Here is a 27018-nt window from a genome sequence, read left to right on the forward strand (position 1 = left end):
GACCAACAATAAACTTGCATGTGCTTAATAACACAGGGCTGTTCCTTCACTGATCCTCCTGGGCTCAGACTAAACTTTGGTTACAGACCAGCATACCACAGTACGATGAGTCCTGCAGGACAGAGGCCCTGGATTGCTGGAAGATCAAACCAATAAGAGTTAGTATATGGAGAAATGGGCAGAGCATTGGGATGTTTATACATTACTTATCCAGGAGCCCACAGACGTCTATTCACTAGATCTCTAGGCCTTAAGTAAGAGCTGGATATTATTGAAACTAATGAATATGCAGGCTGGCAGGTAACATCCCCTGCCATTAACAATGCTGGGCTGCTCATCAGAACCCCTGATAGGGAAGCATAGAGCATCAACCCTGTGGCGCCAATGTTAATGACACAGGGAGTCTGGGCTATAAAATTAATGAAAGTGTCCTAAATAAATGCTCTACCATTGGTTGTGTCAAATACATACATAATTATATATATAATCCTGGGAGTTTACCTCTGTCCAAAGCCTTTATAGACTAAGCAAGCGTGACGCGCCTGCGCACTGTGGCCCCACACAGGAACGCATCCACATCCTAAACGAGGATGAGGATTGTGGCCCAGGAGATCGCGGTATGCGTAAGCACTGAACGTATACCACGATCTCCAGCACAACAACTTACCTATCCGGGATTGCAGCGGGGCCCCTTCGGGCCAGGGGCCGGGAGATGAATCCCCCGTCGGAAATGGAGCATAAGCATAGCGCACGTGCTGATTCCGGTGCCACAATCCAGCAGCAGCACATGATAGAATGGGGGAGCAGAATGGCAGCAGCACATGACAGAATAGGGTCAGCACATACCAGGATGGGGGCGCAGGACGGGAGCACCACGTGACAGGATGGGGGCGCAGGACGCGAGCACCACGTGACAGGATGGGGGCGCAGGACGGGAGCACCACGTGACAGGATGGGGGCGCAGGACGGGTGCACCACGTGACAGGATGGGGGCGCAGGACGGGTGCACCACGTGACAGGATGGGGGCGCAGGACGGGAGCACCACGTGACAGGATGGGGGCGCAAGACGGGAGCACCACGTGACAGGATGGGGGCGCAGGACGGAAGCACCACGTGACAGGATGGGGGCGCAGGACGGGCGCACCACGTGACAGGATGGGGGCGCAGGACGGGAACACCACGTGACAGGATGGGGCGCAGGACGGGCGCACCACGTGACAGGATGGGGGCGCAGGACGGGAACACCACGTGACAGGATGGGGGCGCAGGACGGGAGCACCACATGACAGGATGGGGGCGCAGGACGGGAACACCACGTGACAGGATGGGGGCGCAGGACGGGAGCACCACATGACAGGATGGGGGCGCAGGACGGGAGCACCACATGACAGGATGGGGTCAGCACATACCAGAATGGAGGTGCAGGATGGGAGCACCACTTGACAGGATAGGGTCAGAACATGACAGGATGGGAGCAGCACATGACAGGATGGGTTCAGAACATGACAGGATGGGGGCGCAGGATGGGAGCACCACACGACAGGATGGGGGCGCAGGATGGGAGCAGCACATGACTGGATGGGGGCGCAAATGGGAGCAGCAGATGACAGGATGGGAGCGCAGGATGGGAGCAGCATATGACAGGAGCAGCACATGACAGGATGGAGGCGCAGGATGGGAGCAGCACATGACAAGATGGGGGAGCAGGATGGGAGCAGCACAAGACAGGATGGGGGCGCAGGATGGGAGCAGCACAAGACAGGATGGGGGCGCAGGATGGGAGCAGCACAAGACAGGATGGGGGCGCAGGATGTGAGCAGCACAAGACAGGATGGGGGCGCAGGATGGGAGCAGCAAATGACAGGATGGGGGCGCAGGATGGGAGCAGCACATGACAGGATGGGGGCGCAGGATGGCAGCAGCACATGACAATGGGGGCGCAGGATGGGAGCAGCACATACCAGGATGGAGACCATATACCAATATAAATGCTCGCCACCCAGGGGTAGAACAGGTTTAATAGCTAACATATACATACATACATACATACATACACTACTGTTCAAAAGTTTGGGGTCACTTAGAAATTTCATTATTTTTGAAAGAAAAGCACATTTTTTTTCAATGAAGCTAACATTAAATGAATCAGAAATACTCTATACATTGTTAATGTAGTAAATGACTATTCTAGCTGTAAACGTCTTGTTTTTATTGCAATATGTACATAGGTGTACAGAGGCCCATTTCCAACAACCAGCACTCCAGTGTTTTAATGGTACATTGTGTTTGCTAACTGTGTAAGAAGGCTAATGGATGTTCAGAAAACCCTAGAATACCCTTGGACAAGTATGTTAGCCCAGCTGAAAACGGTTTGGCTGATTTGAGAAGCTATAAAATTGACCATCCTTTGAGCTAGTTGAGAATCTGGAGCATTACATTTGCTTGTTCTCTAAAACTCTCAAAATGGCCAGAAAAAGAGAACTTTCATGTGAAACTCGACAGTCTATTCTTGTTCTTAGAAATGAAGGCTATTCCATACGAGAAATTGCCAAGAAACTGAAGATTTCCTACAACGGTGTGTACTACTCCCTATATATAAAACCCCTGGCAAAAATTATGGAATCACCGGGCTCGGAGGATGTTCATTCAGTTGTTTAATGTTGTTGAAAAAAAGAAGATCACAGACATGGCACAAAACTAAAGTCATTTCAAATAGTAACTTTAGGGCTTTAAGAAACACACAGAAATCCAGATAAAAAATGTGGTACTCAGTAAGGGCAATTTTTTTCAGACCAAGCAGAGGGAAAAAATTATAGAATCACTCAATTCTGAGGAAAAAATTATGGAATCATGAAAAACAAACACACAAAAGAACACTCCAATACATCTCTAATATTTTGTTGCACCACCCCTGGATTTAATAACAGCTTGCAGTCTCTGAGGCATAGACTTAATGAGTGACAAACAGTACTCTTCATCAATCTGGCTCCAACTTTCTCTGATTGCTGTTGCCAGATCAGCTTTGCAGGTTGGAGCCTTGTCATGGAACATTTTCTTCAGCTTCCACCAAAGATTTTCAATTGGATTGAGATCTGGACTATTTGCAGGCCATGACATTGACCTTGTGTCTTCTTTCAATGAATATTTTCACAGTTTTTTCTCTATGACAGGATGCATTATCATCTTGAAAAAATGTCATCATCCTCAAACATCCTTTCAATTGATGGGATAAGAAAACTGTCCAAAATATCAATGTAAACTTGGGCATTTATTGAAGATGTAGTGACAGCCATCTCCCCAGTGCCTTTACCCGGCATGCAGCCCCTTATCATTAATGACTGTGGAAATTTGCATGTTCTCTTCATGCAGTTATCTTTACAAATCTCATTGGAACAGCACCAAACAAAAGTTCCAGCATCATCACCTTGCCCAATGCAGATTCATCACTGAATAGGACTTTCATCCAGTCATGCACAGTCCACGATTCCTTTTCCTTAGCCCATTGTAACCTTGTTTTTTTCTGTTTAGGTGTTAATGATGGCTTTTGTTTAGCTTTTCTGTATGTAAATCACATTTCCTTTAGGCGGTTTCTTACAGTTCGGTCACAGACATTGACTTCAGTTTCCTCCCATTCATTCCTCATTTGTTTTGTTGTGCATTTCCTGTTTTGGAGACATATTGCTTTAAGTTTCCGGTCTTGACGCTTTGATGTCTTCCTTGGTCTACCTTTACTTGGTCTTGCCTTTAACAACCTTCCCATGTTGTTTGTATTTGGTCCAGATTTTAGACACAGCTGACTGTGAACAACCAACGTCTTTTGCAACATTGCCTGATGATTTACCTTCTTTTAAGAGTTTGATAATCCTCTCCTTTGTTTCAATTGACATCTCTCGTGTTGGAGCCATGATTCATGTCAGTCCACTTGGTGCAACAGCTCTCCAAGTTGTGATCACTTTTTTTTTGATGCAGACTAACGAGCAGATGTAATTTGATGCAGGTGTTCGTTTTGGAAATGAAAATTTACAGGGTGATTCCATAATTTTTTTCCCTCGGCTTGGTCTGAAAAAAATTACCCTTACTGAGTACCACATTTTTTATCTTGATTTCTTTTAGTGTTTCTTAAAGCCCTAAAGTTGCCATTTGAAATGACTTTAGTTTTGTGCCATGTCTGTGATCTGCTTTTTTTCAACAACATTAAAAAACTGAATGAACATCCTCCGAGCCCGGTGATTCCATAATTTTTGCCAGGAGTTGTATATATACATACATACATACACACACACACACACACACACACGTGCCGTATGGGCTATTAAACCTTATCACTTTATTCTACTCTGTGAGCTCCCTCCATTTTTGCATGGATAGATATATATATATATACACATACACACACACACACACACACACACACACACACACACACACACACACACACACACACACACACACACACACACACTGCTCAAAAAAATAAAGGGAACACTCAAATAACAATACAACTCCAAGTAAATCAAACTTCTGTGAAATCAAACTGTCCACTTAGGAAGCAACACTGATTGACAGTCAATTTCACATGCAGTTGTGCAAATGGAGTAGACAATAGATTGAAATTATTGGCAATTATCAAGACACACTCAATAAAGGAGTGGTTCTGCAGGTGGGGACCACAGACCAAATCTCAGTACTAATGCTTTCTGGCTGATGTTTTGGTCACTTTTGAATGTTGGTTGTGCTTTCACACTCGTGGTAGCATGAGACGGACTCTACAACACACAGACATTGCTCAGGTAGTGCAGCTCATCCAGGATGGCACATCCATGCGAGCTGGGGCAAGAAGGTTTGCTGTGTCTGCCAGCGTGGTGTCCAAAGGCTGGAGGCACTACCAGGAGACAGGACAGTACACCAGGAGACAAGGAGGGGGCCGTAGGAGGGTAACAACCCAGCAGCAGGACCACTACCTCCGCCTTTGTGCAAGGAGGAACAGGAGGAGCACTGCCAAAGCCCTGCAAAATGATCTCCAGCAGGCCACAAATGTACAGGTGTCTGCACAAACTGTTAGAAACCGACTCCATGAGGGTGGTATGAGAGCCCGACGTCCACAGATGGGGGTTGTGCTCACAGCCCAACACCGTGCAGGACGCTTGGCATATGCCACAGAACACCAGGATTGGCAAAGTCGCCACTGGTGCTCTGTGCTCTTCACAAATGAAAGCAGGTTCACACTGAGAACATGTGACAGAGTCTGGAGACACTGTGGAGAGTGATCTGCAGCCTGCAACATCCTTCAGCATGACCAACCAGTGGGTCAGTGGGAGTGGGTCAGTAATGGTGTGGGGTGGCATTTCTTTGGAGGGCCGCACTGCCCTCCATGTGCTCGTTAGAGATAGACTGACTGCCATTAGGTACTGAGATGAGATCCTCAGACCCCTTGTGAGACGATATGCTGGTGCGGTTGGCCCTGGGTTTCTCCTAAAGCAGGACAATGCCAGACCTCATGTGGCTGGAGTGTGTCAGCAGTTCCTGCAAGATGAAGGCATTGAAGCTATGGACTAACCCGCCCGTTTCCCAGACCTGAATCCGATTGAGCACATCTGGGACATCATTTCTCGCTCCATCCACCGTCACGTTGCACCACAGACTGCCCAGGAGTTGGCAGATGCTTTAGTCCAGGTCTGGGAGGAGATCCCACAGGAGACCATCCGCAACCTCATTAGGAGCATGCCCAGGCATTGTAGGGAGGTCATACAGGCACGTGGAGGCCACACACAATACTGAGCCTCATTTTGACTTGTTTCAAGGACATTACATCAAAGTTGGATCAGCCTGTAGTGTGTTTTTCCACTTTAATTTTGGGGTGACTCCAAATCCAGGCCTCCATTGGTTAATAAATTTGATTTCCATTGATGATTTTTGTGTGATTATGTTGTCAGCACATTCAACTTTGTACAGAACAAAGTATTCAATGAGAATATTTCAATAATTCAGACCTAGCATGTGTTATTTGTGTTCCCTTTATTTTTTTGAGCAATAAATTTATTATATATAAAAAATACACACCAAAAGTTTGGACACACCTCATTCTGTATTTTCATGACTATGAAACTTGTACATTCACACTACCTCTTGAAGCTCATCAAGAGAATGCCAAGAGTGTGCAAAGCAGTCATCAAAGCAAAAGGTGGCTACTTTGAAGAACCTAGAATATAAGACATATTTTCAGTTGTTTCACACTTTTTTGTTAAGTATATAATTCCACATGTGTTAATTCATAGTTTTGATGCCTTCAGTGTGAATGTACAATTTTTAATAGTCATGAAAATACAGAAAAATCTTTAAATGTGAAGGTGTGTCCAAACTTTTGGTCTGTACTGTTTATATATATATATATATATATATATATATATATATATAAAAACACAAACTATTAAATTATGCATTTAGACGTACGTTCAGATTAAGCCACTGGGACTGTCTTGGGAAACCAAAGGACACAACAAATAAAACCCAGGTGGACGATCGCACAAACTAATAAGGTAAGCCTTGGCCAAACAGTGAGCTATTCTTAACAATGATCCTGTTTTATTGGGGAACATCACAGACAAGCTGGTATCTCCAATGATACAGCTGAATATCCACTTGGATCTCATCATCCTACGCATGAAGTGAGCATAGTTTCCTACTGCACATACTCAGAGGCACCAGTCTGAAAAGGAATCTGTCAGTAAGTTTTTGCTATTTAATCAGAGCAGCATAATGTAAGAGATGAAAACCTGATTACAATGATGTTTCACTTACAATGCTTGGTGCTGTAGGAGATTATCACTAGAGGACTAATTCTCACGTGCAGACCAGTAAGGCTAATCTGTGTAACTCCACCACCACCGATTGGCTGTTTGCTGACAATTCACAGTGTACACCGGAAACTGCCAGGCAGGGATGTGGGAGGAGTTATACAAAGCCCAGAAGTCTTCTCTCTGCTACATCCATACGAGACAAAACAGGCATGCTATCAAAACTGCCCCAAGCCGTCCAGTAAGTGATACATTGCTGAAATCTGTGTCTCTATCTTATGCATCTATCAGAATACATAGCAAAGATCTGCTGACAGATTCCTTTTAATATTTTAGGGCAGGCTTCTGTTCGCGTAACAAGCGGGTGGCCATTTTAATTATATAGTAATTACCGCTCTAAAAAAAAAATGAAAAAGTATTTAGGAATTCATAGTGACATTTCCTTCGGATATTTTTTCTGTTCCTGAAGATCACTTTAAAAGGGGCTGTTTCATGATTTTTTATCTAATCGTAAAATGTAATTTTTCATAGAATAAAAAAAACTCCCATGTTTTGATATTTGCTACATACATGCTATATTGCCTCTTGCTGTTCTCTTTCAATATGTCCACCTACTTTGATGAATGACTGAAAAAGCTGCTTCTAGTGTGACAGTTCTTATTGGTTGGGCTGCAGGAAGTTACATTTTATAAGTCCAGGAAAGGACAGTGTCAAATTTACAAATCATCTTTGCAACTTCTATTTTTGATAAAACCATGCTGGATATCCTTTTTTTATTGCACTACTACATAAACCAGCCTACTACAGAACCAGCGCAGGCTCAGTGTCTGTAGATTCGAATATAGAACCACAGCAAGGGTGCGATTCAAAACTTGATTTATTTAAAACTGGATACAGAAACACAGTGGCAGACAAAAGTTTTGCTTTTTTTTTTTTTTTTAAAGTGTGAGTACTTCTATCTGGTTGTTGTGATACCATTTTCCTGGTGATTTTAGTAAACAGGAAGCAAATGGTTGTCAGCTTTAAGGCTGTGTGCACACGATGCATTTTTAATGCGTTTTTGCAGCTGCGGAAACGCATTAAAACGCATGGTAGAAGGCCAGCAATGTTCCCCAATGATAATCCGCATGTGCTGTGCCCATGTTGCGGATTTTTCCGCAGCGTTTATGCTGCGCTCAAAAATCCGCAGCATGTCCATTAATTTTGCGGAAATGCGGCGTTCTTGCCGCCATTGACTTGCATTAGACCGCATGGATTACGCATCACTGTATATGTAGATGCGTAATCCAAGCGTTCTAATGTGCGGATGGTACCCGGGTGTAGATGGGAGGAGAGTCTCATCCACACCCAGGTACCATTAAAAAATCTGTAAAAAAAAAGAATAAAATAAAAAATAAATGTATACTTACCTTCTGTCGGCCCGCGCACCGCTCCTGCTTGGTTCCCGGCACTTTAGAGTGAGTTGAAGGACCTGCGCTGACAGAGTCATGTGACGTGTCACGTGACGCTGACGTCGGCAGGTCTTTCAATTCAATGTTGCCGGCAAGGGAGAACGGAGTGAAGCAAGACACCGGGGGCCATCGGAGGGTAATGTATATGTTATTTTTTATTTTTACCTCCTCTCTTGGGTCACACTATATAAATCTATGCTGGTTGCATGGATTTATATAGTGTGACCACAAGCACTTTCCAAGTGATTAGCATCACTTGGAAAGTGCTTGTCAATCCGCATGCGGAAATGTCAGTGGGTAACCGCTCCATTTCCGCATGTCCCTGGCAGGAAAACGCATGTACAATCCGCATACGTTTTTTTCTGTTTAGTTTTCAACATTTGCAAGTTCGCCTGTTGCAATGGCCAAGCCAATCACCTGATGTAAACCCTATAGAGCACCTTTGAGATGAGTTAGGGTGATGAGTTGGGGCCCTTACCCATAGCAATAAAGATGAATTGTTTACAGATTTGCAAATGGAATGGAGCTAGATCCCTCAAGATGTCTTGAATACCCTTATTGGCTTCAATGCCCCATCACTGTGGTGTAGTAATTAAAGCAAGAGGTTATACTACAAAATACTTAGAGTAATTAATTGTTTACAATGCCATAGCTATGTTATGATCAATAAATAGTATATGCAAAACTTTTGGCAGTCAGTTTTCTTTAATTAAATGACCATACCTATATTCAAAAGCATTTTGGTTAAAATTAAGGCCTTGCATGACAACAACTTCATGCACTTTCAATTCATCACCAGGGAAATAGCAACAACAACCAGACAGAAGTTTATCACACTTTAAAAAAAAAAATGCAAAACTTTTGGTCACCACTGTAAGGTTATATGTGCGCGCGATCAGGAATAGCTTACAGAAATTTCTGCAGCATTTCTGCACCTCTTGGCATAAAAAATGCTGTGGAAATTCCACGCATTTTTAATGCTTTTTAGTATTTACATGCGTTTTTTCCAATGCTTTGTATAGGAAAAACGCAGGCAAATCTGCACAAAGAATGGACATGCTGCTTCTTTTTCTGCACATGAAATCCTGTTTAGAAAATTTCTGATTACGTGCACAGATCTTCCAAAATCCCATAGAAAATGCTGGGATAAGGTGTGCAATGTGTTTTTTGGGGGGCAAATCCTAATGGATTTGCCGCAGCAAAAAGGCATACAAAAACGCACCATGTGCCTAAGGGTATGTGCACACGATGCAGAAATGAAGCAGAAAATTTCTGCATCATTTCTGCATCTCCCTGGCAGAAAAAACGCATGCAGATTGTGCATGCGTTTTTCCTGCAGAATACATGCGGATCCACATGCAGATTCACATGCGCTTTCCAGGCGATGTTAGCATCACCTGGAAAGTGCTTGATAACTAGGTCACACTATATAAATCCATGCAAACAGCATGGATTTATACAGTGTGAACCGAGAGTGTATATACTTACCTCCGATGGCCCGCGCTGTCCTGCTCAATCTGTTCTCCCTCGCCGGCAACTTTGAATTGAAAGACCTGCCGACGTCAGCGTCACGTGACCCGTCACATGACTCTGACGTCACCGCAGGTCCTACAACTCACTGCAAGTGCCGGGAACCAAGCGGGAGCGCTGCGCGGGCCGACAGAAGGTAAGAATACATTTATTTTTTATTTTATTCTTCTTTTTACAGCTTTTTTAATGGTACCTGGGTGTGGATGAGACTCTCCTCTCCTCCACACCCGGGTACCATCCGCACATTAGAACGCACCAATTACACAAGTACAGATGCAGTCTTGCGGAATTGGCGCGTTCTAATGCAAGTCAATGGCGGCGAAATCGCCGCGTTTCCGCAAAATTAATTGACATGCTGCGGATTTTTGACCGCAGCGTTAACGCTGCGGAAAAATCCGCATCATGGGCACAGCACATGCGGATTTCCATTGGGGAACATTGCTTCCCTTCTACCATGCGTTTTTCATGCGTTTCCGCGGCGTTTACGCAACTGCAAAAACGCCGCGGAAACGCATGAAATACGCATCGTGTGAACACAGCCTAATACTTGTCGGTACAACACTAGCTTTCTCTGAAGCCGCTGAGGTCAGTTGCTGCTGGTCAGAAATTGATAACTTCACAAGCCCAGCAAGTGATTCCAGTCTCACACCAACTCTGGCTATAAAATGGCTGATAGAACAAGTGACCCATCAACTGCCATGCAAAGCCACGCTCAGTTTGAACCAACTTAACTGGAACGAACAGGGGTGAGCGGTAAACAAATACTGGCCAGCAGATGGCGACATAGCGAGATAATACATTTAGCAGATAAACAAATGCAGAACTTATTTTCTAAGATCTGCAAACCAAACAGCTGAATAGTAATTATCTCTGGGGGAAGAGCACACTCCCAGTCTGAAATTCCTTTAGGGATTTCACTATTGAACTAATGTCCTTTGGATATGGTCTGAAGACCTGTAATGATAAAGGCATGTTAGCATGCAATAATAAACACTTAAACATATTGTCTTATTTTCCATTTATTCCTGTTCAGCCTTGTATTCTGCTTTTCTTTCGTCTTGCAGAGCATCTCCTTCTGTTTCATGAAGTTGTGATGATCATTAGTTGCATCAATGACAGTCTCTTTCTTCCATCATAGCATGAATTGCTTTCTCCAGCTCTGTCTTGTTCAGGACTCGCGCACGGTCCTTAGTGCAACAGAAGTCCTGGCTGCTGGTTATGATCAAGGACAAGCCGGAGGGGTCCTCGGAGGGCACAATTAGGTCCCAGATTAGGTCGCTAGTGATGATCTGAATTGTCTCAGGCTTGTGACTCAGTGACTGCGCTGACGCGGTTTTGCCTTTCTTTGCAACCAGAGCCTCAATTCTCGCTTGTTGCTTCACTCTAAACAGACTCTCGTTTATCTAGCCTTGGTGCGGTATTTTCGATCGATGGGAACCAACACATCCGGAGCTGACCGGCATAGCACTCTTCGGCATGTTTGCACTCGGCCGACCCCACTGAGGCTATGTGCCCACGTTGCATTTATGAAGCAGAAAATTTCTGCTGCATAAATGCAAGTCCTCTCCCGGAAAAATGCATGCGGAATTCCGCATGCGTTTATCGCGCATTTTTCGCGCGTTTATCACGCGTTTTCCACATGCGGAATTGCCTTGCGTTTTTTATGCATTGGACAAAGGCAATTCCGCTTGCGGAAACGCAAAATTAAATGACATGCTGCGGATTTTTGAACGCGGCATAAACGCTGCGGAAAAATCCGCAGCATGTGCATAGAACTTGCGGAATCCCATTGGGGACCATGGGGTGCGGATATACATGCGTTTTTCAAGCGTTTACGCTGCGGAAATTCCGCAGCATATAGCTGCGGAAATTCCGCAGCATATACGCTTGAAAAATGCTACGTGGGCACACAGCCTGATAGCGCTTGCTGCTTAGCATACGCTGGAAAGTTGAATCAGGACAAAGTTTGTTCTCGATTGTTTGGGAGCCTTACCCTGGTAGCTCGGAAGGGTGAGGGAGAAACCCAGGGATTGGTTTCATCTTTAAAGAACTCACTGTCCATTATCTTCACAACTTCTCCATCTTCTACTGTCAAGTCTTCTTTATTGTCATTAGTTTTGTGAAACACCGATCTTCCCAAGTCGACAGAGTGGGGGAAGGAATAGCGTCAGGCAGCTGTATGAAGTCTGGAGACTTCTTTCACCTAGTAGTAACAAGAGCACGGCTTGAAAGGTTGTACATCTGTCCTCACACACGCAAGTCTTAAAGTAATCAACTCCTGGTCGATCCAAGCACATGTTTCCTATGACTACCTACCCCAAGTCTAGTCTGAGCGTATGGGGCATAGTCAGGACCATTTCACTGTTCACACACCTTATGTACCCTTAAGTTGTCTCTGCCAAGTAGGAGTAGAATTTCGGCGTCTATATCTATAGGTGGGATAACGCTGGTGCCTTAAGCGTAGTTGGTGAAATGCAGCTTCCAGGGTATGGATCTCATCCCTTTGGTCAGGTATTTGAAAACATTCGATCAGCATTGGTAAGGGTATTTACTTGTCACCATTGATAGGATAAGTGATGAATACTTCTTCCGCTAGTCTCTATGCGGCCCGAGCAAGTGTTCAGAATGTAGGGTTTTGTTTTTTTTTTTCCAAACGCTTCAAAGAACTTAGGTCCAGCTAGGGACCAGTGGCTTTGATCATCAATGAGAGCATACATTTTTGTTGCCTTGTTCTGGTTGTCCTTCTGGGTAAACCCTGATTAGGCATATCTTGGTACAGCATTTGGAGCTCTGGCCCTCCCCACATACCGCCAATCATGAAACAGTTGTAGTAGAGTCTGCGTGATTTTGTGGCTCCTCGCCATGGCTTAGAGAGGGACTAGTGGTGACAGGACGGTGCATTATTGGTAGGTGGGGTTGGATGCATAGCTGAGGCGTGTCTGTCGCTACAACACTCCTCAAACTTAATGGCAGATTTACAGTCCTTGGCCATATGTTCCAATGAGGCGCAGCATCTGAAACATGACCTAAATGCACGGAGGATGTTCTTGTGCTCCTGTATGGTTTTGACCTAAATCCTCTGCAATAGTTCAGGGAGTGTAGTTATTTTTATGAATGGGACATTCACGATTGAAAGACCTGTCACCTGACGAGGTAATGTAATGTTTACCAGTAGGTACTACAGGTGGTGGCAGGTTGGTCTTTCTAATGCTCCCTCTGAAAAAGTTTATGTTTAGGTGTGACACTTTCATACTTTGATGATGCTGCTGCTTGAGCTGCAGTATTAAACTCCAGGAAATCAAGGCTTGGGTCTTTCCTCATCTGGGCCTGTTAATCCATGGACCTGCAGAAATGAATAAAATGGAGGAAAAGTGACATTGTGTGCTCTTTTGTATCTTGAGCGAAAAGAAAAGAAAGGGCGCATGTGTAGACTCACAGGGCTATTTATATAATTTAAAAAGTGCCAGTGCACTCACCTGTAATGGTTGTGCACGTCTACACAACCAAGATTAAGAGTGTGATTAATGAGGCTCCGGGTCACCTCTATTTGTAGTACCGTCCTGTGGGTGTTTGCCTTGCAACTCCGTGCTCCTCAAGTGGTCACACGATCCTGCCGGACCAGATACCACGTCGCCGCAGGTCCTCAGTAGTTTTACCCGGTGGCTGGATAACCGCAGGTACTCAAACATCCAAATATGCCCGGCTGCTCCTGCAGCTTTGGCTCCGTATGGAGATATTTCACAAGTAAACAATGGTGCAGCGGTCTCAGGGAGCGCCAAAGGAATACTGGACAATTTAATAGATGGCAACCGACTTTTATTCTTCCTCCAATACCACTGCCACAACGCGTTTCAACGGTCTAAGCCGTCACCTGATGACTCCCTGACACCGCTGCACCATTGTTTACTTTTGTATCTTGAGACCTACGCTGCCCACTTCTCTTGTAAACGGTGTGGCAGCTTTGTGACAATTGGGTTCACTCCATCGGCAGTGTCCAGATAAAACAATGGAGACAGACGAGGGTTTCTTTTTGCAAATTCCAATTCCATGAGCAGATCACAAGTCCAGAAGCTTGTCAACTTACTTAAGATTGATCGTTGGGATGGTCTGCAGTCTCTTGAATAAGGCCCTTTCAATGGCTTCAGCATTGCCAAAGGTTCGTTCAAGTCTCTGCCAGGCAGCAGCGAGACCTACTCCTGATTGTCCTAAAGCTCAATACGATTTGTAAAGCCAACCGTTTGATCAGGAGATCGAACACCTACCTGCTCTGCAGATGGATTGAGGTTGGCAATAGCAGCCTTGCCTTGAAGGTTGCTTTCTAGGCTCTGTAGTTCTCAGCACCGTTGTCAAATTTTGAGAGACTGGTGTTGATTAGCTCCCTGCTCACCATGAACCTGGCAAATGCAGACATGTCTGATTTGTCACTCCTTGTTGCAGTGTTAACTTGTAATGCTCCTTGAGCATTTAAGCTGTTGGGTGTGAAGGGGTGAGATGTTCCCGGGTAGAATTATGTTGCTGCAGGGTTGAGCTGTGGTTTAGCCTTTGGAGATTCTGATGACTGCTGCTTGAGCTGTGGAAACAGGCCAGAAAGCACCTTATGGTCATCTTGCTATATTAACTGTCCTTGAGAGGGCACATTAGGGTGTTGGTTTTGTGTGGGTACTGTGGGCGACACCGGCACCACAGGTAGCGCTGACTTTGAAGTTTTAGCATTGAACGTTGCTAAAAATAGGGGTCATTGCAGATGACTGTTTGCACAGTCACTGGTATAATCAACTGGGTCATCTTATTCTTGTGGTGGTAGGCAAACTGGATCGAGACTTTGCCTCAATGCTTGTTCAAGTACTTTTACCTTGGCTAGTGTGATTTCTTCTTCCATCTCTGTATGAAGAATCTTTAGCCGAGCCTCTGTTCTCTCTTTTTGCCTGAACCTCTGCTTTTTTGGCTTCTGCATCTGCTTTCTTGGCTTGAGCTTCCTTTTTTGTGAAGAAACATCTTACTTTGGATTCCTCTGCATTAATGCGGGCCTCCACTATTCTATCACTCGGGACTGAACTTCTTGAGCAAGACTATCTGAATCACTGAGAAGAATGTTTTGATTAATTTGATCTATGCAATCTGGTTTCTTGCAAATGAGTGGTACGGAGTTCTGCTTTATCCTTAACACCATGGAGTCTCTTTCTCTGTTTAGAAGTCTTTTAGAAAGGTTCCATACCTTGCAGTCGCTTGTATCTTTTTGTGAACTGTGTTCAGCCATCTAATAGCATCTTGTAAACTCACTGCATCACTTTTGTAAGGTTGAAAACCCGACCTGAGGGAGGCGACTCGTTCCCATAGACCTTCCAGGTTATCACAGAGCTCATCTTTTGTGGTATGGTAGTTTTCTATTACTTTCTGCGTCAGTTTGAGAGAGCACATTGGTTGTGCGATTTTGGTCTGCTGCAAATATGGGTTCTGCTTCCTGCTCTTCATAATATTCAGGAATCAGGTTGCATTTGCTATATTTCAGCACCGGGAGGTTGTGCAGGACATTTTTCAGCCATTTTGATTTTTGGGTGCGAAAATTACTGTACACATCCTATGGGTCACTCCAATAAGATTCCCAAAATATTTTGAGTGAATTGCAGCGTTTCCAGTATGAGTGACCGTTGCTTTGTGGAAAATGGTTATAACGCGTAAAATATACAAAGTCTCTTTAAAAGGTGTGATCTGAGGTGAAACTGCACATATATAAACTGTTCTTTAATTGTGCAAGCAAAGTTAATTTAAATGTGAAAATGATTATTTAAACCAACTTAATTGGAATGAACAAGAGTGAGCAGTAAACAAATACTAGCCAGCAGATGGCAATAATAATAATAATAATAATAAATAATAATAATACATTTAGCAGGTAAACAAATGCACTTATTTTATAAGATATACAAACCAAATAGGTAAATAGTAATCATCTCTGGGGGAACAGCACAGTAAGAAACACTTATTGGTCACATATAGGGTGAGCTGGCTAGTCTCAATTTTGGTGACGTCATTGTGAAGAGGAGAAGAATGGCGCTCGCTGGACACCAGAGAGGAGCATTAGGCGAGTATATTAATATACTCACACTAAATTACATGCACATATACACACATTTAATAAATAAAAATTTAATAGGACAGCTTCTTTAAAAAAGTGTTTTCTGGGCATACTTTTTATGCACATAGAAGTGTGGGCGGCCTGTCTTAACAGGCCATTACACATTCGCTAATCGGCTTACATTCAGCCCATCAACTGTTTTCCCGCCACGGTGGGCCTGTCGAAAGGCAGACTTACAAGAAATATGGAAGCTAAGATTTACTGTATTGTGTTGCAAGAGACAGATAAACTATCTAAACAAAGCCACACAAAACCTTTAAGAATATAAGATGGCTATTTTATTGGCTTGACTAACGATATGGCACCATTAATTGCTATTGTGGCATCAGATAGATATTTGGATGGAATACCTGGATGACTTTTTGTATTGCAGCCTGCTTTCTCTCCGCTGGCAAACCATGACCATTCAGAGAGGATTCAGAGATATAGTTTTATAACAACGCCTTTATTCAAAACACTATATTTTGTCAAAAAAGTTACATTACTTTTTCTCAAACATAATCATTTACAAGAAACCGTTAAGTACAAATATTTATGAAGCTGAATATGCAAAAAAAAAAAAATAGCTTATTGATATTCACAGAATTCAGAGACTAGAATGAAAACAAAGTTACTTTATTTAATGCCTTCACACATAATTGGGAAGAACCTGTCATGGTATATACCATATCTAAACACTTATATAAGTGATTAACTTAAAGCATTGTCATTCAGCAACGTAAGCCCTTTTCGATCAGATGTTCTTTAAACAGAAAAAAGTGAGTTTTCCCAATACTCTGAGACATAAAAAAGCAGCACTTATTCAACAGAAAATGCAGCACTGAAGCCTTGGTGAATGGACATTATTTGGTTCATCTTAAAAGAGAACTCTACTTTTTCAGAACACTGTGAAAGCTGTAATTTATATTGAGAAGGTTAGAGCTCTAAAAAGATTGGTATGAGGAAAAAAATTAAATTGTTCAAAAACAAAATGTGCATTTTGAAATCCAATGTATCCCCCTGTTAGGAAGGGAACAAAAGGGCATTTTATGTATACACAGGTAGGGCCACACTAGGTATCCACAATAGATTTCCGGCTTTACAAGCCACTCCAACAATTTTCCCAAATGGAGCCAAATAACTGCTTAAAAATTATGACTTATGAATTAAGTATAAGGGGGAAAAAAATCTATTTCGGCAAAAGAGGAGTTGCAAAGGGGCAGCAATTTATTTGTGCAGAGTTTCTCACTGTACAGTGGACATTTTCATTATCACACAGTGCAATCCCATCACAGGGTTTGACCTTTTTGTGCGTTGTAAGATGAGCAGAGTCACAGTTGGTCAGACAGAGCTAAGTTTTATGAGTCCACGCACAGAGTCTTCATGCAGAGAATCTTGGCTGACAAGGTTGAGAACATGCATAGTATGGCTATGAGTCACAGGGCTGTTTGCTGGCAGCATTTCTGGTGGTGATGGCGCTTCATCGGGCGTTAGGAACTGATGGTTTCCGATATCCTCTTTTAAAGGTATCATATCTGTTAAAACAGTTTCTGAGTTCAAATTTGGCATAGAAGATGGAGGTGTTGGTTGGCCAAGAGCTAAAGAAGCACATGGTGCGCTTATGGAGGTTTTCCCAGGTAATGGTGGCTCATCAGTAGTTACTGTTGGCTCAGTCTGAAGAAGTGGTGTGGCTGCAGCCTGTAAAACGAATTTTGTGCTCTGAATGCACTGGTCTTGGTCACACTGCAGAACGGAAGGGTATGGAAAAAATACAAATATGAAAAGAAAGGGAAATCCAAGAAAATAAATAAAAATACGGGCAAATGTAAAGGTTGTTAAATCAAAAAGGAGGATAAAAAGGTATGAAGAGAAAATACAGAAGAGTTAGAATTAGTTTTCAAAAGCTATACAATCATGGTTCTTAACTCAGAGCAGGGAACCTAGAAGGAGCCATGCTGGGATCAAGAGAAACCTAGTGGATTCAACTACAACTGCAAAGGTGCACACCTGCTCCAAGATACTGATTTAAGAACCACCCAAAAAGAAATCAAAAGCAATATGGCCTTATTATGACATTGTTATATTATTTACAAGCCAAAAGGGATATTCACAAGTGCCGCTAAAATTCTGCTTCTAAAATCAGTTTCACTTTTCTGGATGGGATTATTTTGGAGGCAGCCACACTAAAGGCTGCATTTAAAGTAAAAAAAAAAATTACAAAAATTACTAGCAGAATCTGAAACAATGTGGAAATGTATTTGAAACATTTTCAAGTCTTCTCTTGTTTGCATCTACCTCTAGTTTAGCCATTAAATACTGATTCAATATACTGCTCAAACTTGCAATTTGTCAACTAGGACTACTGCTCCATTGAGATGCTGTGATGTGCTCTCTTTTTAGCTCTAAGACCAAGATCCCACCTCCCTATAATTCATGTGGACTTTTCTCAGATCCCCAATAGGATCTTCTGGTGCTTGGTTAACTTGAATTGTGGAGATTCTGGGTCTAGAGCAGGGGTCTCAAACACGCAGCCCCTCGGGCTGATTCATGCGGCCTGCAGGCACATAGACCCTGTAACGATCGCGGCTCGCTCCAGCAACAGCCATCAGCGTTGTACTGCAGTGTATTGCCACGCAGAGACCCCCCTCTTTGCACAGCAATACAAGTGCCAGCCGTCGGCCTATCAGAGGCCAGCAGCTGACATCTGCGTCCCAGCGCAGCATGACATCACTGCCATACGCAGATGTCAGCTGCTGGCCTCTGATAGGCCGACGGCTGACACTGGTATTGCTGTGCAGAGAGCCGGTATCTGTGCGGCAATACAATGAACTACAGCGCCGATGTCCGCGGCTGCTGGAGCGAACCACGATCGTTAAGTGGTCTATGTGCCTGCGGGACACAGTTGCAGAAAGGACACCAAGGGAATGGAGGACAGGTGAGAATAATGTTTTTTTTCTGTCAAGTCTATGTGAAATACAGCACAGGGGACCTGTACACAGTAAGGGGGGGGGGGGGGACGGACACACACGACCTGGATGGGGGGACCGTGTCTGCAACATGGGGGACCTGGATGGGGGGACAGGCCCCCCACATGTCTGCAACATGGGGGGAGAGGGGGTTGGGACGCATGTCTGCAACATGGGGGACCTGGATGGGGGGGGGGGGGGCATGTCTGCAACACGGGGGACCTGGATGGGGGGACGGGCCCCCCACATGTCTGCAACATGGGGGGGGGGGGGGGTTGGGACGCATGTCTGCAACATGGGGGACCTGGATGGGGGGGGGGGGGGAGGCATGTCTGCAACATGGGGGACCTGGATGGGGGGGGGGAGGGGGGGGCATGTCTGCAACATGGGGGGAGGAGGGGGTTGGGACACATGTCTGCAACATGGGGGGAGGCATGTCTGCAACATGGGGGACCTGGATGGGGGGGGGGCATGTCTGCAACATGGGGGACCTGGATTGGGGGGGGGGCATGTCTGCAACATGGGGGACCTGGATGGGGGGGTGGGACGCATGTCTGCAACATGGGGGGGACGTGTCTGCAACATGGGGACCAGTTGAAGAGGTGCATAGAAAAAAAAATGGTATCACTAAAAATGTCACTTTGTCATGCAAATAATGCGGCCCCCCAAATTAAATGTTTTTCCGCGTGCGGCCCATATACCCAGCTGAGTTTGAGACCCCTTGTCTAGAGGTTACTAGATGCTAAAATGTAGCAGTACTATAGCCATCAAAATGGGATGCATTTCTTTGTAACAATAAATATACATGCATAATTTATCATGGTTAAAAGGCAACATACTTTCAGTCTCATCTAGCTGCATGACCGGTTAATGCAATGCATGTTTTTTCAGACTTCCAAAGTATAGCAAGTGGCTATATAAATTAAATGTACTGATTGTTCAGCAACAGTCATAATATGACTTAAGTGCCAGATGAGATCAGCAATACCCAAAAATTGTAAAGGTGACTAGGTAGATCTAAATTTACCTAGGTTCATGTAAAGGATGCCGAAGGTTACTTGGCACTGGGTACTTTTTTTTATCCTGGCAGAATTTGAGAACTGCAGTGTTTCTGAAAGTCTGCCGCATATCAATTCTTTCAGCATTTTTGCAGCGTTTTCACCTATAGAAAACAATGAGAGCAAAAACGCAACACATTCGTGCTGCATTTTTGGTGAATAAAACTAGCTTCATTATTGTAGACAAATCACACATGCAGTCCACTTGAAAAATGCGTTTTATACAGGGTTTGGCGGCAGAAAAAAAAAACAAACATGCAAAAATGCAATTTGTGAACATATCCTTGCAGTGTTTTTTTTCCTGTAGCCAAAAGCATCATTACGGAAAGATAAAAAAATGGTGCAAAAACCCCACATGTAAACATAGCTGAATGTGTTCAAACAGAACTTGTACTGATCTCTCGGCTATCAGTGGTTTGTTCTGAATGTACACTCTTGTCACTGTATTTACAAAGAGATAAGAGGGCATTTGAACAAGCACAGCTCATGAAAATGAGAGAATGATTATGAGACCTGTTTTGGGAGAAGGCTGCTGGGGGCTGGTGATCTTGTCAGGAGCTGGGAGGGAGGCGAGCAGCTAACTGCAGCATAGAAATAAAATGGACTGTAGAAAGCTGTCTGGTATGTTAACACCTCTCTTGGAATGCAACTACGGCACACTCTAGGCCAGGGTCTATGCAGGCAATAGTAGCCGAGCTCCATGGAAAGAAGCTCTACACTATGTAAGAAAAAAAGCTATTATTGCAGAAGAATGACAGCAGATCGAAAACGAAAGTCAATTGAAAAACTTGCATATTTTCAAGCTGTCTAACTAAAGGCAATCAATAACTTGAGAATACCTTTCTTCAGCTAATTTTTCAAGGCCTATTCAGTTGGATGAATACACAGTGCAGAGCCTCTTAAGAGATGTAGCTAGGCACTTATGCACCCCAAGCAAAGATTCCTGTTGCTTCATGTCCCGACACGTATAGTAGAACTACACCACAAAAATATAGTGGTGTTATATGATACACATTTCTCATACACACAAATATTTATACATAATACACACAGAGTATATAGTTAAAAACACATAATGCATACTTCCCTTTCCTGCAGATTAGTGTCACATCCCAGCAATCAAGAAAACGGTGGAGAGCAGCACACTTCCTTCCTGACTTGCTTCGATTAACCAGTGCTGCTACTTTGATTAGGTTACAACAGATGTTAAAGCCTTGTTTTCATTAATCAGGCCTTTATTTCCCTCTGGCATGGTACAGAAATGCAAAAGAAAAACTGACTGGGATAGTTATCCAGTACATCAGTTGTCATGCTGGATTAGCAGAAGAGGCTGATCACAAACCTTTGCATGCAGCAATTGTGAACTGTTACTAACATAACTACTAATCAAAAAGTGCACAACTCTGGCATCAATTGTATTTGGCTCAGGTACAAAACAACCGTCCGGATACAACTGAAGTATGAAACTACAGCCTTAGGCCTCATTCACACGTCCGTGTTTAAACACGTACGTGAAAAAAGAAGGCATTAGAGTCAACAGAGTTGTACATCAGTGTGTTTTTCACACATGGCTAAAGGAATATATTCCAAGTATTTTCCTATACCTTGCAATGTTAAACAAGGACAGAACACAGATGGAACATGGATGCTATCCATGTGCTGTACATGTTTTTCACAGACTCAGACTTGTATCTGGCCTTTTCATCCTTACAACTGAAAAAAAAAAAGGGGCATATTTCCGTGTGTTTTCAAAGGACACAGTCAGTTAAAAACATGACATGTGAACAGCACTATATACTATAATGGGTACATGTTGTATCAGTGAACCACCCACCACGAAAAAAAATGGATACCACACATGTGCAATACGGATGTCTGAATGAGGCCTTGGGCTAGGGTCACACCAGCCAATATTCTCTCATCAGAGAGAATCAGGCCGATTATGCTAATAACACTGATCAAACGCTGACCAGAGTTTGATCATAGTGTAATTCGATTCTCTTGGATGAAGAGAATATGGAAAAAATTCTCCTTCTACTCTATTTTCTCAGTCTGAAAATCAGACTGCACTCAGATTATCATCTGAGTGCAGTCCAATATTTTCCATGGACTCCCTTGTATGGTCACAATGCGATAAGCGGCTCCAACTGTTATGCTCGGTCAGAGGAAATAAAATCAGACATGAGCACAGACCCACAGCATAACATTGGTCCGAGTGCAATCAGATGTTTTGTCAGTTCGCATTCAGACCTAAAATACAGTCATGTGCACGAGCCCTTAGAAGGAATGTCCAAGAGTCCAAGCATCAGACATAGAATAAATAAAAAGAGGAAGTTTTAGCCCGACAGAATAACAGACAAAAATAGGAGCTTTTTTATTCCTGTCACGCTGAGTATGGGGAGAACCCAGCGTATAACAGGAAAAGGAAAGGGAGCTCTACAAGTGGGGAAAGGGGAACCCTATATAGGTTCTGCACCTATCGCCAAGCAGGAAACCTGGCCCTAGCTGACCCTAAAGCTAGGCCCTAGGTAGGGAGTGGGAGGGGTAAGCACTAGTCAGCCCCACTGCAAACTAAAGTACACACAAGGGAAACAAACAAGGGAAAATACTTACCTTAAAGATGAAACCGGGGAAAACAAGGCAACAATCCATGAAGGACCTCCAAGAAAATTCTAGCTGACTACTAGAATTCCAAGCCTGAATAGATATGAACACTATCACCAGCAACTCTCTGGAGAAACTGAGTATTTAAGGATAAAGCAAAGGTGTGGTAATTAGCAGCAGAAGGTGAGGATCCCCGCTGGGTCCTAAACGTCTAATCACCAAGCAAGGTGAGGATCACCACTGGGTCCTAGAGAAAGAGGGATCATGAAAGGATCAGGAAGATGTTTGCAAGGCCAAACACAGTGACCTTCTACAGCTGGAACCCGTATGACTGTCAAACCTGACACACCCGTGACATTCCCCTGGTCTTGCTTGATAAAGGCAATATGGCCGAGACGTTGCTACATTGTTTTATTACTAGGTTTGAAGCTGGTGCCTTTGATCCTTGAATATTGTTTCATTGGCTGGGCTGAAGGTACAAAGAAGCTAAGCTTGCATGGTGTTCTCCTTGAGGTGCCTGGCAATTGTCAGCTATTTTGATATATCTCTGGACTAGCTTTTCTTTTAACTCTACATTAAAAAGGGGTTTACTGGGAGTAGAAAAAAAACTAAACTGAAGGAAATTTCTAAATAAAGTCTTAAATATTTTAAATTAGAAAATCTCATTTGTTTTATATGGAGAGGTAATCACTATGGAATTAAATTTAAGTACAGGAGCCTTTGAGCATGTGCAGTAGGAAACTTCCCCTCCACCCCCCAACCCACATTCTTCCTTAAAGAAGTTTTCCACTACTTTTACATTGATAGAATGATTAAGACTTAAAAGTAGAAACGCGTAGGTCCTAATCTTTGTAGTGCACCATATGGACAATTGGTGTGGAGCAATGTTTTAATGGGCACAATAAAAAGCTATGTTTTATTTTAAGAAACAAGCCTTATACACTGGATTATCCTTTCCTTTCTCATCTGAGTTACTGTAGCTTCTCTGACCGGATCCAGGAGAGGCGTTTTGGCTCCACACGCCGAATGGTGAGCGGACTCAGTTGTGCATTTGACTTTTACACTGATACCCCATCCGTAGGATGGGACATCAATGTCTGATCGGCCGAGGTCCTGTACCCGGCACAACCACCAATCAGCTGCTATTGGTAGCGGCAGCAGCCGCCGGCCGGAAGCACTTGTGGTGCTTGGCAGTCTAGCTGTAGTGGCCACCGTGGGGTACTACACATCTGCCTCCATTGAACTGAATAGGAGTCGGATGTGTAGTACCCCTTTGTGGCAACTACAGCTAGCTGGCCAAGCACCGCAAGTACTTACGGCCAGCGGCAGCCACCGGTACCAATAACAGCTGATCAGCTGGGGTGACTGGTGCGGGACCCCGGCTGATCAGACAATCTTCCATCCTACGAATAGGGCATCAATGAAAAAGTAGTGGACAACATCTTCAATGGACAGGAAGTAGTACTCCCAGAGGCTATTCTTGTACTGGTGATACCACAGTTGCAGAGATTAGAAGAGACTGCTCACATTGCTATCCATCCTGTATCTGATCGAATACTGGAGATATCAGGCGTGCTTGGGTAAGAAGCCAATCACAATGCTGTCCACCCCGTCTGTCTTTCTGATCTTTTACTGGCGATACCAGGGGTGATGAGGTAAGAACATGATGTCCATCCAGTATCTAATCGAATACTGCAGACATCAGGGGTGTTGAGGTCAGAAGAGGCTCCTCACACAATGACAATACAAGGTATAGGCATGTCCAAGTCATAGTGGAGCTTCGCACGGCACATGCTCAAAGGCATTAATCCTAACATTCTAGGACAGTACAACAGGAAGGAAGTTAATTTAATTGTATAGTGATTAAGTCCCTAGAGTTAATAGATTATGATTTACTAATTAAATGTATTTTTTAAATTGCTGGAGAACCACTTTAACTGTGTTATACCACCTGGATATTTCTAAAATAAAATCACAACTAGACCTTACCAAAAAGTCTGACACTGCCAGCACTGACTGGACTGTGCGTAGGAATGGAATGGTAATCCCAGATAACAGGATTAATAGGTGGAAGAGTATCAGTTCTTTCCAAAGCTTTCTGTCAGCAGAAAGAAATTGCTCAAGCCATTCTGTAACACCGCTTTCTAAATAGAATGGAAATTAATTCTGTTTTCTATCAGGACATTCACTTATTTTGTTGGTGGACAAAAAAATAATGGCAGGAAAAATATACTCTAGTATTCATAAAATTGCTTCACATATCTACCATATGTATTAGATAAGTTAATAACATAGTAACATTTTGCAAGAAAATACAGTTAAGTGGAATAATACATAAAAAAATAATGGAGACTAGATCGGTGTTCCTGGAGTGAGGGCCTCAAAAAATCAACTCCAATCTAGACACAACCTTGCCGGAGCAGTATTCAAATACATGGGCGGTGTCGGCAGTGAGTGAATGCGGTGCTGCCTATGACTGAAGGAGAGAATCACACCCCTATGAATGAATACCAGCAGGTAGGACAAAGTGTATATAATGCTATCAAATCATTATACTACCACCAACTTTAATGAAAAAAGCTTGTTAGTGATGCACATTGCACCACTAATAAAGCAATGGGGGCAGTGTACATAGCAACTAGGACGTGGCAGGTTCCCTTTAAGTGATTCTTCAGTGAATTAAAAATAATAAGTTATACATTTTTATCTTCATTAGTTGATTTTTTATAAATTTTAAAAGTTTTTTAAAAAAACTGAATTTTGGGCTTGCATGACTTTACATTTGTTATATCTCAGGCCAGAATGGGAGATGGGAAAGGTACCATTTTGTTCAAAATTGATATGTCACCAGACTGTTTGTTGATATTTTGTTTTTGAGGCATCAAGTTCTAAATTTTTGATGAGAGATTTCGGAAACACTATGTTATACATTTTGCAAAAAAATGCATGTGTGTTACTTGTTTTTGGTTACATTTGTTCAGGGATTCAAGTTGGGATTACCATAGGATCACATTTCAAAGCGTAATTTTCTAAATGCAGTGTCATCCTAATCATATGTTTAACCCCTTTCCGACGTGGTATGTAATGGTACGCACCACGTCAGCACCCCCAGCTCTGACGCTGAGCCCGCACTGAACCGGGCACATGTCAGCTAATTTATACAGCTGACATGTGCCCATCGTGATCCACCCGTGGCTGTTTAGTAGTTAAATACTGCAGTCAATCTCTGACGGCGGCATTTAACGGCGCCGTGGCGGATTCGCACTTACCCCGCCCATCAGTGACCTAGGAAAATGGCGCTTTTTTTTTTTTTTTTTTTTAAAGTAAACTGGATTTTTTTTTCGTCACTGAAATAAAAAAGAACCTATACATGTTTGGTGTCTACGAACTCGTAATGACCTGGAGAATAATAATAGCAGGTCAGTTTTAGCATTCAGTGAATGTGGTAACAAAACAACTGTGGAATTTCACTTTTTTTTGCATTTTCACCGCACTTGGAATTTTTTTTCCCGTTTTCCAGTACACGATATGGTAAAACCAGTGATGTCGTTCAAAAGTACAACTCCGCTCGCAAAAAATAAGCCGTCACATGGCCATATTTACCTAAAAATAAAAAAAGTTATGGGTCTGGGAACAAGGGGAGCAGAAAACGAAAAAGCAAAAAAAGGAAAATGCTCCGGTCATGAATCATCGTTTTTATTTCGGTTTCACTACATGGCATGAAAGTGCGGTATTGCAGAGTCTCTTTGATGGGTTCTGCTTCCAGAAACCAATGTTTTAACAAATTCTCTTCTTCGTAGCTGTGTTTTGTGCAGTACATGAACTTGATGTTAGGAATGTTTTTCGCACTCCAGTTGAAAAGTTGCATGGGTAATAAGCTTTGGTCTGAATATGGCTTCTGGAGGCTACCTCGAGCTGCAAGACATTTCAAGGTGCCTCCTAAACAATCCCACACACATTTGCCATGAGCGGTGGCAAAAAAAGTGCCAAAGTGCCATTCAGCTTCCACTCCAATAGCTTTCTTGTGATGGCATACATTTATAAAGTTTTTCCTATTATTATACTGTGCATAAGAGCCATCCAAGAAGTAGTAGACCTTGCTCAACCTTGGTTGGCATTTCACTTTTTATCACTGAAATAAACTTTTTGGGGGACAAATGAACAGGTATAGAATCACGAAGTGAGCACTCGTATCATAACTACACTTTTGTATTTTATTTCTTACTGTAAGCAGAGCTGGCTTATTACTTACTATTCGGCTAAGCAGACAACAGACCGGACGCTGGACTCAACGCACAGGGCGCTGGGCACATTTCACAAGGGAGACATGGCTGAAACAAGCCTCACTGATGATGTTACGTTTCAGGGTGGCCAACAAAGCAAGGGGAGTGTTGGGATGTCCCAGCCGCTTCCCCTTCAATGATGTTTCATTTCAGGGCAGAAAGGGGAGTGACAGCAGTTTCAGCCAGCAGATGACGATTCGTTTGAGTATCCCATCA

The 27018-nt window shown here is 43.4% G+C and overlaps 1 protein-coding gene across 6 annotated transcripts in view; it reads right to left on the bottom strand.

Annotated features, from left to right (window-relative positions):
- The window catches only part of ZDHHC14 (zDHHC palmitoyltransferase 14), a 184716-nt gene that overhangs the window by 24986 nt on the left and 132712 nt on the right, over positions 1-27018 (bottom strand). For 2 of the 6 annotated variants that reach the window (XM_073672411.1, XM_073672409.1), the window contains one exon: positions 16339-17634. The exons of 1 other annotated variant lie outside the window; for it this stretch is intronic. In XM_073672411.1, the coding sequence (XP_073528512.1) occupies positions 17233-17634 (402 nt within the window). In that variant the 3' untranslated portion in view covers positions 16339-17232. Of the gene's footprint in view, positions 1-16338; positions 17635-19884; positions 20060-27018 lie in introns of those variants that run through there. 3 more of the 6 variants (XM_073672412.1, XM_073672414.1, XM_073672410.1) reach the window with 3 other exon arrangements.

The sequence above is a fragment of the Phyllobates terribilis genome, unplaced genomic scaffold (genome assembly GCF_046119375.1).
Source record: "Phyllobates terribilis strain yellow unplaced genomic scaffold, ASM4611937v1 Scaffold_3__8_contigs__length_932513732, whole genome shotgun sequence".
Classification (NCBI taxonomy): Eukaryota; Metazoa; Chordata; class Amphibia; order Anura; family Dendrobatidae; genus Phyllobates; species Phyllobates terribilis.